This window comes from Anopheles gambiae, chromosome 2, assembly GCF_943734735.2.
Source record: "Anopheles gambiae chromosome 2, idAnoGambNW_F1_1, whole genome shotgun sequence".
Lineage (NCBI taxonomy): Eukaryota > Metazoa > Arthropoda > Insecta > Diptera > Culicidae > Anopheles > Anopheles gambiae.
Genome location: NC_064601.1, coordinates 6620043 through 6639305, shown reverse-complemented (window position 1 = coordinate 6639305; position 19263 = coordinate 6620043). Strand labels below are relative to the sequence as shown.

The window sequence follows — 19263 nt, the reverse complement described above, 5'->3', positions numbered from 1 at the left end:
TGGGATTGTGTCGAAAATTCACTTCAACATTCCCTTTCTTCTTTTTAGATACGAGGCACAAAGTAGCAACCCTCCACCGAGCGAGCGGGAGTACAACTTTCACGATTACTGCTGCCATCTTTGCGGCATTACGACGTACCGGAAGCGCGTACGGGCACTTCCAATACGGGAGTATCCGTTCGTCGCCAATCGAAAGTGTGATGGCATACTGCTGGAAAACGGTGACTATGCAGTGGTATGCCTGGATTGTTACGAAAGTTTAAGGTACGTTTAACGCGAAATGAAACATTCGTGCGGCGAATAGAATGGCAGGAATGATGTTGTTTGTTTCAACCCCACAGGCAACAATCGGCCGAGTACGATCGGTTTGGTGTGGCGATTGAAAAGCGAGAGTACAACTGGGTTGCTCAGCCGCCACCGCCAGAGGACAGTCCGGAGGTGTCGGTAGCACGCCTACCGAGCGGCGAACGGTCCGACAAGGCGATCAAAAATGTAAGACAACGAGTCGGTAACGTTGGTTGGTGGACGGTTGAAATCTAACGGAGCAATTCGTTTCTTTTTATGGGCATCTTTCAGTCTCAGGGTGGACTTCGCTCGGCACCAAATAAGAAGAACTGTTCGCCGAAGGTCACGAACGACAAACGAGATGCACGTGAGTAGATTTTGTATTGCATTGTAGGGTCGTTTTAGTATTCGCTAAAAATTAAAAAGAATTTGTATGGATTGTGGGGCCTTATCAATTTTTGTCAATATTTTCCAATTTTATTTCGACTGAAATTTGGTGGCGCTGATTTGAACTTTCAGCTTTGGAAACGATCCCGAAAGCTTTTCCCTGACAGTTGTATACTAATTTGTGTGCAATACACACTCCGGAAAGCTCGCAGGGCGGATATGGATCGTGTCCGAAATAAGCGGCATGAACGCAAAACCCGCTGCCACACGTGAGGGCGCCACCGGTTTTATCCTTACAGTGTTGCTTACAGGTTCGATGGTTCGCTGCAACCAACGAGAACGCATCTTGTTCTTGCCGCCCTTTCACCACGTCAAACGGGACTCCGTTTAGCGCTGTGCGAGGCAAGCGAAATCCTTTGTGTTGTGCAGCGGTACGAGCAGTACCCATCCTGCCGGTGGCAAGCGATAGCGGAAGCATAGAGAGGGAGGAAAGGAAACTACACGCAAGTGCAAGCGTGCGCGTTAGTGGCATCCGTTCGCAGTGGCCCTGCGAACGGAGCGACGGTAGCAGCATTGTTTGTTTTTGTTCCAATCCCGTTTGCACTGCACTCGATGGGGTGATATCCGCTGCCAGTCGGCCAAGTATCCTTTCTCGAACGCGGTGCCGTTGCCGTTGGCTCACCTTTGAAATGCGCATGTGTCCGCACGACGGTTTATTACACCTTCTTCCCACCGTCTTCTTCTGCCAACACCCCGCCCTGTTATGGTATTCATTTATCCTTTCGTAAGGATACTTGTTCTCGATGCTCTCCCTCTCTCTCTCTCTCTCTCGCTTTCTCTTGTGGTGCGACGAGCAGTGATGGCAAATTGGAAAACGTTGTGTGCACACGTGCCATCATCTAGCGCTGTGTGCGTGTCGATGTGTTTATGTGTCGTCATCTCCATCAATTTTCTCTGCCCTTTTCTTCTACGCCCTCCCTTGTCGCCCGCGTCCGTGCAACATTTAGGGGAAAGACAAGAGTCTGCGCAAATTACTCCGAAAAGAGTGTACAAATTACCATAAATTGGTAAGAAAAACCACAACACGAAATCGGATAAACGGGGGGACGCTTTAGCGCATTTGGTGTGTGTGTGTGTGTGTGTGTGGGACGGTGTGTGAGGTGTCGCTTGCTTGGTTATACCCGTGATACCCGTATCGGATGAGAGAGGGAGCAATAAATAGAAAGAGAGAGAGAGAGAGAGTAGAGGGAAGGCGAGAGTAGCCATATCGTCGACACCGTATCCGTTTGATGGTTTCTTGGAGCTAAACAAACAAAGCATAAACATAGCGCTTTGGTGCTCGTGGTCAGAAGCACACACACACACATATACAAAGCGCCATGTACACAATCAATGGAGGAAAAGATGCAAGTGGAAATGAACCCACCAAACGCGTTGAGAGGGAACAAAGAGAAGCGGAGAGAGAAAGAGAAAGAAAAGGAACGAGCAGAAGGCTAAGGTTGTCTTTGTTGGTTTGCTACAACAACAACCCACAAATGGCAATAGCAAAAACGCTGTATAACTTTTCGGATTTTCAACCTTCTGCCAGCCCATAAGCTCGTGGAGGAAGCAGGGGGATGAACTGAATGAGGATGGTTGTGGCTTTCCACGCAGTACACAGGGAGCGGAGTGTTTGGTGCGCGTTTATTTCGTATTCACCTTTTTTTCGCCTTGGAAAAGAAAGATCGATTACCGACATGGTTTAGACTGGAAGGAAAAACATGAACTAATTTGTGCAGATTGTGCGCGCACAATCGCCCCCTGCGCCATTGCTCGCTCGGGTGGGTGAAGTTTATAATTCATGGGAAACACTGCCACACCTCAACAGGGGCGATATGCGAAGAAGGGTGTTGATTCGACAAATGGGAATTAAAATTTCCGCCGTCCTTGTGTTACGTGGGGTGGATGAAATAGCTGCGTATTAATTTGCGACCAATACAGTCAATTCCGTGTGGCTGCACTGTGGGTAGTCAAAAGCAGACTCAAAACAAGATAATCATTTTCTACATGTCCTTACAGTGCTTTGAAAAATCGTTCCATAAATCAGCAGAATCAGAGATACTGTTCTGTGGAATGTACCGTGATGTGAATGAATTGCAGCTTATGATAATAGTCTCGTTTGATAAATGTGGTTAAAATGAGAACCACCAGCCCCGTTGGGGCAGTGTGGAGCTGTTCCTCCACCATCCGGAATTATGCAATCATCGCAGCAATCATCTTATCGGATTATGACAAGCTATTTCCGAAGCCGGACACTTCCTGAATTGCGATCAGAAAGGATTAGGGGTAGATATAGTGGCGGCGGACACGTTACAACTGCTCTCAGCGCTATTCGGCAAACGGCAGCATTCTTCGCCTTCACAGCTACACCAACCACCAGCCTCTGCATCAAGAACGGGGCAAAACACACAACATCTCCGACGACATGTTTTGCCACGCTCCGTAGCCAAAAGGAGCGATGTGGGCTGAACGTATGGGTTCACAAATCTTCTCGCAAAGCGAAGCCATAAAATGTAGTCTTTTGGCAGGCATCACCGCAAGAAGACACAGAACCATGCAGGGCCAAACAGTGCCGAAAGAGAGTTCCGGAAAAAGGCGGCGGCGGCAGCAGCAGGCAGGAAGAAGTTTAGTGTGTTTGGGATAAATATTTCACCGGAATTGTCTCCCCTTCCTTCTAAAAGTATGCCCGCTGGGAAGCGCGCAAGGGCGAGGTACGACTACGGAGATTGTTGCAGAAAACTTTGCCTCCTATCTCCCTTCGGCGGCGGTGGTGGTGGTGAGGTGATGCTGTAAATGTGTTAAAAAGGTAATGTTTAGGGAACGAGGGTAGCGATGTTTAGTGAATAATTTGTTACGCTTTGTATGTGTGTAGAGGTGGGTTTGCCTGGGTTGATTCGCTGCCAGGGACTGGAACTGCTGGCAGAAGACTCCACTTTCTGAGTTGACCATTTAAGATGGATGCGTCGCCGCCGCCGCCTCCCTCTGTGGTGCCCGAAGCCGTTTCCAACCGTTTGTGGTCGTTTGAGTCACTTACCACCCAATCCATCTTTGCGTGAGATGTTGCTGCCGAAGGGAAACTAGAAACGCAGGCGAAGATACGGGCGTGAAAAGTCGGATGGTTTTGTAGTAGCCGCGTGTACCGAAAGGCCCCCGGTGGTGGTTATTAGGCGTGCGTTTATTTTCACTTTGTTCTCTCTTTTGTCCGTAGGGTAGGCGTCTTTCGTGTCACTGTGTGTGTGTGTGTTGTGTGTAGTATTGCATGGTGTTTCCGCCTAACTGCACGACCCATTTGGGGCTGGTAAAAAGGGGATTGCATGAAAAAAGGCAAACAACTTGGCCATTTCGCGTGGTGTAGCAACTCGAAAAATCCGAGCAGCTGCTGTTGGAGGGTGAAAATTTTTGGATGGAGTGGGTGTGTGTGTGTGTGTGCGTATGTCTGTGTGTGTGTGTTATAATTTAAGGGACGAGTGGGTATGTAATCGAAAATGTAGTAGCGGGAAGATTTCATACACCCTCTCAATGTGCACGAGTTTTGCTGGTGGGGGTTGACATAAAAGCATAAAACCTAATGTGACCACATGTGGTTTGTCAGTGCGCTGAGTCACTTTAGATATTCTACCGGAGTGATTTAGAATTAACGTCTTCATTTTTCGACGCGTCAGAGCTTTCTTCCTCAAGAGTTTGTGTCAACCGTAATATAAGGAACACCTTATTCGTATGTCCTTATTATCCTTCAAAGTTCTTCAATCAACCTATACCCAGCCTATACGATTGCGGTAGCAAAAGGCACTAAAAATGGATGCCACACAGAGCATCATCGGAATGAAATTAACATTGATTTTTGCTCGAATTGGCTGCACCGTGGCTAATGAAATCAAACCCACCCGAGAGTATCCTTATTAGAGCCGTCCCATTATACACGCTGCTCACGTCAACCCTCAAAACGCACACACACACACGCGCGCTCTCGTACACTTGATGAGTTAGGTACGGTTCGCTTGCCACTCTCGGATTTGTGCCTCTTCAAACGCACAAATGTTGTTCGTCCAAAAATCATTCCGCGTTCGTGTGCGGGCTGAAAATCGTACCCAAGTGCCCCAACCGGTAGGTGGTCTTACCGATAAACCCGGCTCTACCCAGCTTTCAGCGCGCCCTACCTTGCGGTGGAATGAACTGCGCTCACCGCCGGCACCGTCAGTGTATGATATTTGAGGGTTTCCGTTCTTTGTCCCTGGAAAGTGATTTCCCGCTTTTTACGGGATCAATTTCCCCCCCTTCCTCATGGGGTAAGGATACGCGAGGAGGCGGCAGTCGTACGCCGCGTACCACCAGAGCCTGTTGTTAGCGCTTTCGTCGTGTTTGTGATTATCTGCGCTTTGGTGTATTTTATTGGCTTTGATTACCGTTCACGCGGCAGTAATCACTTTAGCGTACCGGGAAGCAGGGCAGGCATTAGGCATGCTGATCCAACCGGGCTTACCATGGGCTCTCCGTCACTCTCTCGCTCTCTCTTGGGGGATTTTCAGAAGGTTCCCCGTACACGCGATTCAGACGTTTTGTGCTGACGGTGCTGCTACATTCGCCTGGCAAGCAGAGGCACCTGGTGGCACCTTTATGTGGTGCCAATGTTGGATATTAGGAAGCGTCAGATAATGATGATCAAACGAAAAGGATCAACGCAACACTGCAAGACAGTCCGATAATGCATGTTTACATTGGTTTGATTAAGTGCAATATGAGCAATGTTATGCGCATTTATTACCGACGGGTTTATTGTTTAATCTGGCTGGATTGTGGATTTGTGGAGTTTTAGCAGCATGCTCATATCATCTGAAGGATTTGTGGCCGCATCTGGTCTCGTAGTGTCCATATCGTGTCATATCATCTTAACAGCTCCTAACCCTAGATAAGACAAATCTTAGGGAAAGTTCATCAACCGACAATGGTTTCAGCAATTTTAACCGGTAGTGTCTTCATCCCCGACACAGCTGGGCATTTAATTGCCGATGATTATCTCCCCGTGTCTCGGTCTCACCCTCGGGATCCCTCCGGATAGACTACACTATCCAAGCTTTGGCGCCTCAAACATGGCAGGAATTCCGTTTTTCTCCCCGCTGTCTCTTCCCTCGTAAGGGGTAAAGGCTGAGAACGGGGTTTAAAACATTTGCGGCAAGTGGCAGAGCGTTAGAATCTGCCTCCGACAAACAATCTCATTTTCGCTAAGAATGTGTAAACGACCACCACCGTACCTCATCACCGCTCTTTTCCCCCTTTTGTGGGCGTATAGACTGTGTGTGTGTTTGGATGCTTGAGACGCTGGTAAGAAATATTTTCCGCCACCACGCTTTCCGTGTTGGTGTAGCACACGGGCGTGTCCGGGGCTAGGTGTGAAAACCTTTGAAACATAGGCCGGAATTCTTCTTCGACCACCGGACTTCCCGAACCTGCCGGAGGTAAAGCAGGGGTCGTAGGTTGGCAGATACTACATACTACTGCTACGCCCGCCCGACGTCGAGGTGTATTGCAAGGCGTTTGCTGGAAATTCCTTTTCCCCTCTCATTGAGAATGGCAAGGCTTGTGGGCTGATGGGATGGCAACAGAATGTTTTTGAGAAACTTCAAAAATGTTGGCACTCTCTGCCAGCGGTTTCCGTGCGGGCGTCGTAATTTCACGAAGCGAAGGTGCTATAAAACTGTACTGCTGTACAGTTGTGTACCTTTTGCTGTTGCAGATGGAATGCTGTTCAATTTGTGGAAATTATAATAGTAGTCTACTTACTCAGCAAACCAATTTTATAAATTCCATTCAATTATGTTTTACTGTGAAACTAGACACAAAACATCAATTACCCAACCATAGTTGGCGGATAGTTCCGGGTAAGAAATAATTCCAATAAAACCCAAACATCTGGCACACCGAGTGCGGCAGTGCGCTTCTTCCCGTAGCAAACTTCGTTGGGCGCAACAAGACAGCAAGCAGCGTAGAGGCATAGCATCACAATCGTAACAATAGCTAATCAAATCAAGGGATTTAATTAGTTTTCATTTGCTTGCAGCAGCACGCGCACAAGTGAAAAAGGCTTCTGATGTACATGTATACAGGAATATGCGAAATATGTGCTGTAGGAGGACCGGTTCGACCGAATGAAACGGTCGATATTGGTCTCAGTCATGGGAAGGATATGAATGTGGTAAAAATTGTTACCATAGTTGCATGAAAGCTAGATAAATCTTTCTGTATGAATGAAAGTATTCAGTGTGTAGCTCTGGCCCGGTTTCCAACTCAACCGATTCGGCTTGGGGTGACGGTTGTATATCACTCGCCTACATGTGGTCCATCAATGCTTGTGGTGACTGTATTGCTTAAATTTGCAATTGAATTGATTAACATGCTAAACATTGCTATACGTTGTAGTGTTTTCTTCCGAAAAATATGTTTAATGTTTTCGGTGCAATGTTATTTCACCATTTTAAAAGCCAATATCAATGCTTTTGCAAACCCGTTTCTAAACCAGAGCAGGACAAAAAAGAGACCCCGACCCGGTGCGAGCGGACAACAATGGTGGATGGTTGACATATCTCATCCATCCATCGTCGGTCGTGTACGCGCCTAGAGAGCTGTCCAAGTGCTTAAGCTTGCCTAGGAAAACTGTTTCGAACGACACACGTTGGCAGCAGCATCCCGGGTGTCGATGCACAAAAAAGATGAAAGACAACACACATTGCCCGCGCGTTCAGTGCTGAGAACTGGCGGGTTTAGCGTTCGTCCCTAGCAGATCATCTCATCTTCAGAACACGGAAAACATGGCATTAGTTTTGGCAGAGGACGAACATTGCACACATGAACATTATATCTAAAATAATTGATAAAACATTAAATAAGGATTTTTGGAGAAAGTAATTAGTATTTCTTCGCAAATGAAATGCATGCAAAACAAAATACATGTAAACAGTGATTTCACTAGACGAATAATTCTCAAAACTTGTCAATCACGCTGGTGTCAGACCTGTTCACCAGCGTACTGCGCTGGAATGGAGGCCTGTATCCACACGCCTCTATACCCGTAACCAATTTGACCATTTTCCGGAAGTCGTCATCGCATCGGTGGTTGCAGTTGCCCCTGGAATTCCGGGACATACTTGGTACAATCCAGTGCAACACCATTGCAGTTCACAGCAGTACGCAGAATTCGGTTGCCATGGCGTACGCGCATGGTGTATGTACCGAGAATCTGTACGTTGGTTAATGATAACTCAGAGCTACACTGCGCGTTCTGCTGATGACGATGGGTTACACTATACAGACGACGCTGGGAAAGCTGTGCGTCGAGTAGCGCAGTGCGAGAGAAAGTCATTCGATATCCAAAAATCCTATCAAACAGGGAAAAAATGCGTCTCCACTTGGTAACGCGACCTTTGGATTGTTAAAAGTTGGGAAGCGTAAAAAAGAAGAGAGGCAGCATGAAAGTGTGCAGAGTAGAGCAGCGCACATCACTGCACAGCTAGCAGAAACAGTGTGTCGGTAGACTGAATGCTTCTTCAACACAAATGGGAAGTTTGTTCTGCTGTTGTGCCCGCTCTCTCGATGCGTATCGATTGCCGAGAAGTGGTGTGCCCCTGAAATAGGATGCGGACAAAGTGCGTGCATTTTTTATCAACCTGTTTTCTTTTTTTGGACCATTCATGTAAATTTTTGGAGTTAGGCCGATGTTACGCAAGCATTCTGTGGGATTGATCTTGATTACCTCATGCAAGGGGAAATATTTTGCAAATTTTAGGATATACGGTTCTTGCTGTTATGGTTACGGATGATTTATGGGGAATAGTTGGTGTGTTAGTGTGGTAGTCAAAACGTGCTCTAGTGTGTACGAGACAACGATGCCTACGCATCAGGCTACACGAGAAGTGCCTTTTCTAAAGCAATACTCATCGGGTTCAATTTACATTTGCAACTATTTTGATAGTATTGTTTACGGAATAATTTAGCGCTCAATGTACTATCGATGCCTGGTGGCAACATGCTTTCTTAAGGTTTATGTTCGACATGCTTTGTTATGATGCATGCCCTCTCCAGATGGGCATGCATGCACATTCTAATGATGCTTATCGTTCCAAAATCGATATAAATTGATGTACCCAATCCTGTAACATTCATCCGCCAGGAAGAGGCTCTCTATCCCTCACCCCTAGTGGCGTATGATCGTTCCAAAAGAGGTATTGATCCATCCTTGGCCGGGCAACATCAATATCGACCCAAGTGCTACGGGGTAGGTTGCGGGAGTCATTTGCGCTTGATTTGATCCGACATAATGCGACTGGCTTATGAACTGAAACATTTAACTCAATTTGACCACACCGGGTGCGCTCAAGGGCGAGAGCAGCGAGGAAGAGAAGCGCCCTCCCCCAGCACCACCCGAACAGCAAAACCGGACGTGTTCCAATCAAGTGAAAGGCTAAACGTGCGATAAGAGCGTGTGTCCTTTTGGCCAAGTGTTGACCAGGATCAGCGACCAAAGATGCTATCGAGAACGACAATACTCTCTTTCGGTCCCCTCGCAGCACCATTCGCTGGTACCGCTTCGTCCCTGGCGTCCGGCGTCCAATAGCACCATTGTGTCCACTGTGCTGCGCTCGACCGTTTTTCCGTCTCGGATCACCGGCTTTCGATCCATGTATGTGCATTGCTGCTGTTTTCCGATGGAGGAGTGAGTGGCAGGAGCTCTTATAGACAACCCCGATGCTTGGGGACTTTCACACGGGCTTCTTCCGATGGGGCTCAATCGCTCGTCCAGCGAAAGGTTCTCGTGCACACTGTGCTCTACACCGCAACGAGCAGACGATGTCGTTATCGTTCATGTTTCGTACGCCACTTTATCCTTGGGCAAACATTCTGGGCAAGTGTTTTGTAGCAGCCATACACCGAAGTGATAGCATGTGTGTGTGTGTGTGTGTGCTGGGAAACGGTACACGTAACCAGTAACCTCAATCTTGCCAATGAGCCATTTCTGTTCGACGAGCACAACACGTAGGTGGAGAAGGAAGTGATTTGCGCTTTGGCGTACTGCCGAGGGGAGCTTAAGGTGATAAGCTCAAAGACCAACAGAGCGCGAGGGGAGAACCCGAACTGAACATGCAAGCTCTGGTGGTAACGTGTGACCGGTACACGTCCGGGTACTGGAGGCAGGGAGGAAACAATCGTCGGCGATTCAATTAGGCGACGCAATAGCAAAGAGACACAACCATACACGTACACGGTGCTATAAGAGAGTGTGGGCAAGGGAAGAGTTTGGTTCGGTGAACAGAGAGGCAGGTCCTTTGGGGCAAAAGTTCAACAAAGAGAAAAACGTATCCATACATACGGTGGAGCAGAGCAAGAGATGGGGGGACCATTTGACCGAACGAGCTCTAATGCGAGAGAATCGATAAGCGAACACAGCAGTAACACTCGAAAGCTAGCTGCTGGTGCAAAGAAGGGAAACGAGCTTTTGACCGACGCTCGTTTTGCGTGTGAAGACTTTGTGTCCTTGTGGTCTCTTTATATCCCGACGCAAACGACGGGCTGACGAGGCAGCAAAATGATCAATAGCTACCATAGCAGAACGCAGGGGAGCGGCTATAATGCTGAAGTGTTGATTACATTGAATGAATCAATATAGAATTGGATCGGATTTGTTTTACAATATTGAGATGGTATTATTTATATTACTGCAATCGTTTCAATTCATATGATATTCTTTCGGACACATGGATTAGATTACCTGGCACGCTTTTGTTTCTTATTGACTGTTAGCGTATTGTTTTCCAGTGGTTATTTTGGTTCCTGGCCAGCGTCTCCGGTTTGTAATCAGCACGGCGTGAGTTTGATTCTTGATTGAGAGGATATCTTTTAATTGCTGTAGAACATCTCCTCTTATTACAGATTCAATATATCTTATAATGAGTATCACAGACTCATTATTGTATAGATGTATAGAACATATGCTCAGGGACAAATACATACTCTTCATTGAGAGAGGAAGACATAATAATACCGACATATTTTAATGATTTTATTTAAGTAGAGCCATATCTACTTCGTTTCTCACATTCATCGCATTGCCCACATCGCTAGTTGGCGTGCCGTGAAGAAGCGTTCAACATTTCCATTTTGTCGCTATCTATTATTCTTACCCTATTTTATTCACTTTACGAGCTATGATTGCGCCACCTTATCCTTCTTTATCGTTCTGCACGCTTTCTTTATCCCTGTTGTTGAAGGAAGTAATTTTGCCAACACGAACAAACTCCATTTGTCCACTTATTGGCAGGGAGGGATTCAACGAGAAGCAACGTCTCTATGGGTGGGTGTGTGTGTGTGCTGGTACGAAGCCGGAAGGTGGAAAAATATGTGACAGTGTGTAATGCGGCTGCTGACTAAATTGAAACATTGTCCGGCAAAGTTGCTACCTCGTCTGCTGGAGCCTGTGTTGTCCATACGTCTTTCCATAGAAACAAAAAAGTGTGAGACCGGGGGAGTTGTGTTGTGCTGCATTGTTGTTAGAAGTTTGCATTTGCCGCCGTGCTTCCGGTTCTTCCCGCAGGGGGTACTGTTTACATCGAGATTACCGAGTATAGTTGCGCTACGCCCCATTACGACGAAGCAGTGTTTAAGAGAGACACTCCGGGACAAAGTTTGCCTTACTGTTGTGTCTCCGCTTGAGTGCCGGCTGGACTGGCAGGAGGTAAAAATTATCCCCCAGAGTGTCGTTGGGGGAAGCATGTTGATATGGATGGTGGCTTGTTGTAAGACGTATCTAACAGAGCGGAGGCGAATGATAATACTGTCGGTTTACATTTCACTTGCCCAAATGCCGCGTGTAGTTGAAAGTAGACAAAAGGATAAGCAGATCAGAGTCCATTAAGCGATAATACCGGTAATTTGTGAAATGCTTCGTTCGACAGAATTGAATTTTCAGCTGTTTATTGAATGTAGTAATGTGTACGATGTATCGCATTAATAATGAGAAAAGGGTACTATTTATCATACTGATTGAATTGTGGTTGAGTTGCGGATTGTTGTCTTCGATTGATGATCCGGGTGGTGATCGTATGGCAAAATCGAAACAAATGAGGATTATCGCCTCTTTCACTCATCATGAAAATGAAGCATTGTTGTTAATATATTGTGATAAGTATTATGAAAACAATTTTAAAACATTCATACTATCAATCGATACTCAATTCTCTTAGTATGCCGATGGCTGCTCTCGTTTACAGCAGCACAATCACGCATAGTAATTACCGTGTCATATGAAAGCGAGGAACGCTTCACAATTGTTGCGATTCTGACCGCACTCCACACCCCGAAGCGACACTCAAATCAATGCATCGACGCACAGCCCTCCGCTGTGTGCAAATGTATGCATAATCTCCTCCAACTACTTAATTGGCTCTCAGCAATAATAATAAGCCAGTGTGGGCTTTCTCCTGCAAGGGAAAAAAGCCCATTTTTGGTGCGAAATGCAGCAACAGATTTCCCGAAACCCCGTACGGCGTTGTGGTGTCCTTCGGCTAACTTATTGTCCACTTACACACATATATGTTGAAGTATTAATATCCTGACTCCCGAAATGAATGGTGTAGGGTGGGGTAAGTCTCCTCCGTTGCCTGTGTTGACTGTGTCGTTGTGGTCATAAAATAATCGTAGTACGTAGCCGCTCCGCCCCTGCTCCCTACATCATTTGGTGTATGGATGAATATTCCAATTAGTCTGCATTTATGCTGCCTGGCGATGGGATGGGGGTGAGAAAATGCTCATATTGCGCACCTGCCTGTCGCCTTTCCTGTCGTCGCCCGAATGTCACAACACTTTGCCCAGCAGCAGCAGCAGCAAAACCGCTCATGGGGGGATCGGGTTGCACTTTTAACTGGAATGTCATTATTATTACTCCAGGAATGTGTTCGGTGCGTGAGGAAGCAGAGGGTGAAGGTGTGTTTTTGGCGATGAAATTGGTCAGGTCGTTCGTGCAAAGCTGTAGGAGACAGGGCAGTAAAAACGAGTCAATAACTCCCAGGGCTTCGGGTCTGTTGGGGGAGGGAGTGAGGGTTGACTGCGCTGTTTCGTCGATTGGGTTAAATGGTGAGCAACTTTCGGGTGCATAAATAGGGTTCAAATGGCAAACAGCAAGTGGTTGGAAGGTGGCAATATAATCCGGTAAAAAGGTCGTTGAAGTTCACGGTGTTGCTGTTGCTGGTTGGTTGGGAGAGTGGTTGTGAGAAGTGGAGAAGCTTGTTAACGTGCTGTGATGATACTAATTTGAATCAATACTCCCAGCGAACCGTACACTCAGCAAATACATTTTAGCTAATACTGTTGCGAATTATAATTGATATATTTACATATAATAATTAGACTCTTGATAGTTGGGAGGAAAATTATGTAACTCAACATAATTCTGTCTATAAATTAACTCTAACGCAAAGAAACAACATCAGTAAAACGTTGTTAAATTTGTTAGTGAAATTGAAAACACACTATTAAACTTTCGTCTGTGGGCGAACCTAACAGAAACCCGCAGTAATTGCTTCTCAAACAGTTCGTTCTACCATCGTGCGTACCTCCTGCTTGAGCAGTATGGACTAGTGATGTGCTGTCTTTAGTATACCCACGATTCCGATCCGACTCCGGCTGTTGTTAGTCCGATTCCAACTCCTACAAAATTGGAACCACTAGTTCTGATAGAAGTCGCCCGCAGTCGTCCGGAATCGTTCGAAGTCGTTCGAAATCGTCCAGAGTCGTCTGGAGTCATCCGGAGTCGTTCGGAGTCGTTCAGATTCGTTCGGAGTTGTCTGGAGTAGTCGGTAAGCGTCCGAAGTCATCTGGAGGCGTCCGAAGTTGTCCGGAATCATTCGGAGTCGTCCAGCGTCGATCAGAATCACCTGGAGCCCCGTTCAGTGCAATGTTCTTGTGATCAAGCATTTCTTTTCGTTATGTTTTTTTGTCTTTCACTTTGCCTGAGCATTTTCTATACAGGCTTCTGTTTCGATAGCCGACTCCGGACGACTCCGGACGACTCCGGAAGACTCCGGACGACTTCGGACGACTCCGGACGACTCCGGACGACTTCGACTCCGAGCGATCCCGAACGACTCCGAATAATGCTGGGTGGAACTCCCTTGCGGAGTTGGTTAAGAAATTATCGGAGTCGAATCTGGAGTGGACTCCAGGTTTTGCCAACTTTACCCATCACTAGTATGGACACTGTAATGTACTGACCGAAAGGGAAAAGAATTATGCTACTGCACGGCGTCATTTCCTTCGCTTGTCGCTTCCCTCACTTTCATGTGCCAACATGAATATGTCGTGTTTTCACCATTGACACTGCTAATGAAGGTCCTGGCAATAGTGAAAGAGAAACTCGGTTGTACATACACACTCACACACACACACACACACACACACACACACACACACACACACACACACACACACACACACACACACACACAGATATGGGGATGGAAAACCACTACCATCCCCTTCGGCTAGCAATGGTGCCGTCCCCCACAAGTGTGTAGTGTAAGCGAAACTAACCCAACAAAACCCACCAGCAGTGCGTCCAGTTAGTGGTTTTTCGTGGGCAAAGGAAGGTTGGTGTTCGTTCGGTCAGGGAGTGTGAAAATTGGCCAAATGGCCCCCCACAGCAAAGGTGGCGAAACATAATTTGCACACAGTGTGATGTATGGGTGTATGGGATATGGAGTACGTATGTGTGAGTACGTACGGTCAACAACTTGTCGCTTTGTCACTTATTGCACACTTGGTTGGCATTGTGGTAGATTAGTTTTCTCCCCCTGGGTTCGTTTTCGGTGCTGGTAAAACATACCCCTCACAATACCACCCTCCCCATTCTGATTCCCATTGCCATGCTACTTCCGACTGGGTGTCAGTGTCTTTCTGTGTGCCAGTAACTTAAAAGACCATTAAATAAATCTTCCATCCGAGAATTTGTGTTGCCACATTTTCACGACCCGCATCCGCTTCCCGTACGGCTCGACTTCCGGTCCCCATCGCCGCCCCTGGTACCCCTGGTGTACCAGTGTGGGAGGGAGAGGAGGAAGGTGTGGACCCACCAAAAACAAGGAGCAAGAAAGAGGTGTGTAACGACCGCGCGCCCTGCGACAGGTTAGTTTTCGGTTCGTTTCGGTTCGTTTGCAGCAAAAGCGAGCCGTTTTTTGTGTGTGTGTATGTGTTGCTTCGATTTTCCAACCTGTAATGCCCGAAGAAAAATGGTGTATAGTGGTGCGGTAAGGAAGAGCACCGTGTAGGAAGGTAGAGGAAGAGGTGACCGTGAGGTACTTGACACCTTTCAACTCAATCAACGGTACCGCAACATCTCCCATCGTCACGGCCGCCGTGTCCGCCATGTATGGTTTTACGACTCCTACTCCACTATCCATACATTCACACACACACACACACTTGCTCTCTTTGTCTTTCTTTCTCTCCCGTTCTCTCTCGTTCCATCGGTGGGGTTTTGTTTTATTTATTCTGCACTCCAGACACGGTCAAATTTTCCCCGCCGGGCGGTATAGCGAAGTCGTGTTTTCCGTCTTGGTTCTTATGTACAAAAACAAGAGAGCGTGTGGTGGGGGGGGGGGGGGAGCGACGCGAAAACAGAGATAGCGCCATAGCTTTTTCAGACACATTCTTTCTCGCTCATTGCACACACACACACGCACACACATATGCTCTTGCTTTCCCAAATACAATGAGCAGTTTCCCAATCTCGTCGTGGTTGCTTTTTTGAACGACACACAGACACACGGACTCGCTACTACCCCTTTTGCTGTTGAGTGTTCGTATATTATCCTTTTTCCGCTTGTTGAAGTAGTACTTGCTGCTGATGGAAAGGGGGGGGGGGGAGTTCCGCACTGTCGGGAATGGCTTTTCCCCCTCGTCAGAGTCAGAGCAGTACTGGAGTGTGTTCTGTGCGATAGCGAACAGGAAAACTGCCTGCTTGTTGTTTGACGAGAGACAGAGAGAGAGAGAGAGACTCAGAGTGCAAGGGGGGCTTGGGAAAAGGGTGCAACAAAGGAGGTGCGCGCAATTGGCAAGGTGGCATCACAAAAGGGTCACATTGTGCGAGGGGGGTCCCATAAAAGTCAACCGCAGGCAAGATCGTTTTCAAATCATTTCCGCAGCACGAACATCATGCTTTGTCACTGGAGGGGTGGGGAAGGTGGGGAGGGGGTTTATGGAGGGTTTCGGTAGTGGAACCACCAGGGAAAGGGGAGCAAAAACGTAATTGAAATGCTGAAGCAATACCATGAGCGGTGGTACATGTGGAGGGCCCACACAAAAAAAGAAGACAAGATTGCTGCTGTCATGTTTGTTTCCTTTCGCTGTTCCGGAGGGAAAACACACGGACACACACACACTACCGACATGCAAGCCAGAGCATGGTGAGTAGATTTTCCACTTCTCTGGGTGTGCATATTTGCTGTGTGCATACACACATAGGGACTCGTTCCAATGTACAGTGCAGAGTTGCTAAAGGATTTTTTGTTCTTGCTTGGCGGCGGTGTGTACTCTCGGTGTGGGGCCTCATCGCAGGTGTGAGACATCGCTGCCTGGCTGGCCTGTGTGGCAGGAGCGGTGGCCCAAACCAACCGAGCCCGACGTTGTGTGTGGTGTATCCTTTTCAAGTGGAAAATCGCCGGAGCTTCGGTCGGATGGCGGTGATGTACGCCCCGTTGGAACGAGCTACGAATGATGATTGCCCGAATATGTTGCCTCGTGCTTTGGTAGCTTACGCCCGATAATCCGTGAGTCGCGCACTGTTGGAGCAATAAGCAACTCCCCCGCCAGTACATATAGTAGTGCAGTTGGAAAGAGAGTGAGTGGGAGAGAGAAGGAGATCCAACTACTAATACACCGTTAAGCTGGCCATTTTCTGCGGGTTGACTCTCCCCGGGCTTAGGAGAAAAACCGCGGACTCGTCTCGTCTGTGGGTAGTGTGTGTGTGTGTTTATGTGTACATATTTCAACACACAAACCGGCGATACCGCTGCTGGTGCACTGCTCGATCCCGCGATTCTTGGGATGTGGGCGATGGCAATGGTTCCGAACGGACGGTTGTGCTGCAACAAATGCGCAACGGTTTAAGGGACACACTCACCGTGACAGTGCTTCCTTCTCCGCGTTTATAGGGGGGCCAAGAGCCTGCGGAGGGGGAGAGTATTACTCCACCTTGTCAGCTCGGTGTCCGTGTGTGAGCATGTGTCTCTATGTGACACTTACCTATAGCCTAGTAGTCACGACGACGATGACGATGCTTTGGTGATGACGCTTGACGCAACAAAGAACTCGTGGTGTTGAGCGCTCGTGCGCTTGAGCTTGTGGAATGAATTGTCCACCAGAGAGAGAGAGAGAGAGGGACGTTCAAGAAGAAGACCGGTTGGGGGAGGGCCTAGGGCACCGGAAGAAGGGTTGTAAGTTTAGCACGGTAAACGAAACGCTATCGGTGGTGAAAAGTAGAATAAATACGCCGTGAACATGGTGCCAACAGTTGTAAGTCGATTTGCTGGTCGCGCTTCTTCTCCTGGCCTTTGCCGCGCTCACCTTGTTCCGGAAGAGTTTTGTTGTTTTTGTCAGTTTCCTTCCGAGTTTTGTGTGGGTGGGAAAATCGGCGTGAACACTGGCCACCGTTTTCTGTCGGTGCGAGATATGACGTTGATTGAGGGGGGGGGGGGGGCATACACAGTGTTGCCAGACTTTGCTGTTTTGTTTGTTTTTGTTCTTCTCTTTTGTCGTTGCGTTAGTGTGCTTGTTGCATGTAGCGTTTCCTGTTTTTCCTGTTATCTTTTGCATTGTTTTTAAGTACTCTTTTGTTGTTAGTTTAATAGTTTCTTGTTTGATTCGCTTTCTTTCTTTTGCTTCTTTTGTTTACTAATTTAAGATTTTGCACTTCGATTTTCTCTTTCTATATTAATTTCCGTAACATTGCTTTAAACTTAACAGTTACCACGTTGTTTTTTCATTGTTCGAACTTCTCAATGTGGAATGGATGGATCAGAAATCTCGATGCTCTTTTTGTTATAACGGACCTGCTATTGCATCATGCTTGAAGTTTGATCACAGATATTAGTGCCTTCGGTTGCGGCTACACCAAGCACATGATGAGCACATGAGCTCTTGCTTGATCCAGAGCCGCCTTTTCAGCCTCGCTGTTGCTGCGTAGTCTAGGAGACGAGGAGTGATCTCCCAAACAAAAAAACCTGAACAAGTTCGTTAGTTAACCTTCGCTCGCATTCTACGCGCTTTTATCTATAGAACGTAGGGTGATGGCTCCCAACATCCCAAGCGGCGGTCCTGTGGTTTTGGGTCGTTGGCAACCCGTTTTTGCGAATCAACTTGTTCGACAGCAACATGTGTGTGTGTGTGTGTGTGTGTGTGTGTCGGAATACGGTTCTGCTAGAGATCCCTGTCGGAAACTGTGATATGCGCACACACAAAGCACATCATTGTGAGGCAGCTGAATGTCTCGAATAGACTGCTGCCGTTGCTTTCGCCGTGTGTATCCGCTTATTGTTATGTCCGTTGCTGTGCACTTCCTTTTTCCAACGGGAGCCAGATGATGGTATGATGGGGTGAACGATGCGATTTTTTTCGTTCGTTTGATTGTGTGCTGTCTATGCTGTGCGCTGGATCGATTGAGCAACCTGGATGGTGTCAGTCTTGGCGTACGCGGGAGTCAGTGCATGGCTGGATGGTTCTGTAAGCTAGTAGTAGATTGTTTTTTTGTGCCAGCATCACCTCTTCTTCTGAACTGGGAGTAGAGCATACGCTGTGCACACTTCTCGGGTTCTTTCATTTTTCGCGATGCATCTTCTCTATTGTGTGCCAGCTAACGAGCAAGTGAGGGAAAATACCACACAACGAGATGAAGGCACATGCGAACAGAGGAGTTCTTGTGCGTTTGTGTATGTGTTCGTGTGCCCTTTTGCCCACATTTTCCAATGAATTGGGCGACGGGTAACCAGGCAAAAGAAGGAGTGTGTCTGCCCCGTTTTCCGTTCGGAAGCGTACATTTTCACCGGAAATGGAGTGGCATTCTTTTTCAACCCCCGGTTAGCTTTCCAATTGGAGATTCCTGACGGTCGTTGTGCTATGGAGAAATAATGGGGAGTACGAAGAAAAAACGCATACTCACAACAACTTGAACTTGTATCGCCCAATGATTCGGTGTTGTGTTTTTCCGCGCGTCAGAATGGAGGATGGGATACTTTTCCTTCCTACCAATATGATCATGAGAGCTACACCGGATATGGGGTAGCTCTTGGCCCGTGTCGCTACTACGCTACTGCGTTTTGTGTTTCATGTGCCTTTGCTGCTGCTGCTCCCTGTGGTACATTTTAAAGGAAGGACCGGTAAGGAACGAACCTCAAGCAAGAGTTTATTAAATTGTTTCCTTCCATCATTCGCCCGCTCTGACGTGCCAGAAAAATGGAAGTGCAGCAGCTCTCCGTGGTGTTGTGTGCAGCTTGTTTGTCTTTCCAATTTCCAGCCAGA

At 47.4% G+C, this 19263-nt stretch overlaps 1 protein-coding gene across 8 annotated transcripts in view; it reads left to right on the top strand.

Annotated features, from left to right (window-relative positions):
* LOC1281566 (uncharacterized) overlaps positions 1-19263 on the top strand; it is an 86425-nt gene that overhangs the window by 43513 nt on the left and 23649 nt on the right. For all 8 annotated transcript variants that reach the window (XM_061643534.1, XM_061643529.1, XM_061643527.1 and 5 more), the window contains exons 10-12: positions 49-264; positions 342-492; positions 577-652. In XM_061643534.1, the coding sequence (XP_061499518.1) occupies positions 49-264; positions 342-492; positions 577-652 (443 nt within the window). The remainder of the gene's footprint in view (positions 1-48; positions 265-341; positions 493-576; positions 653-19263) is intronic.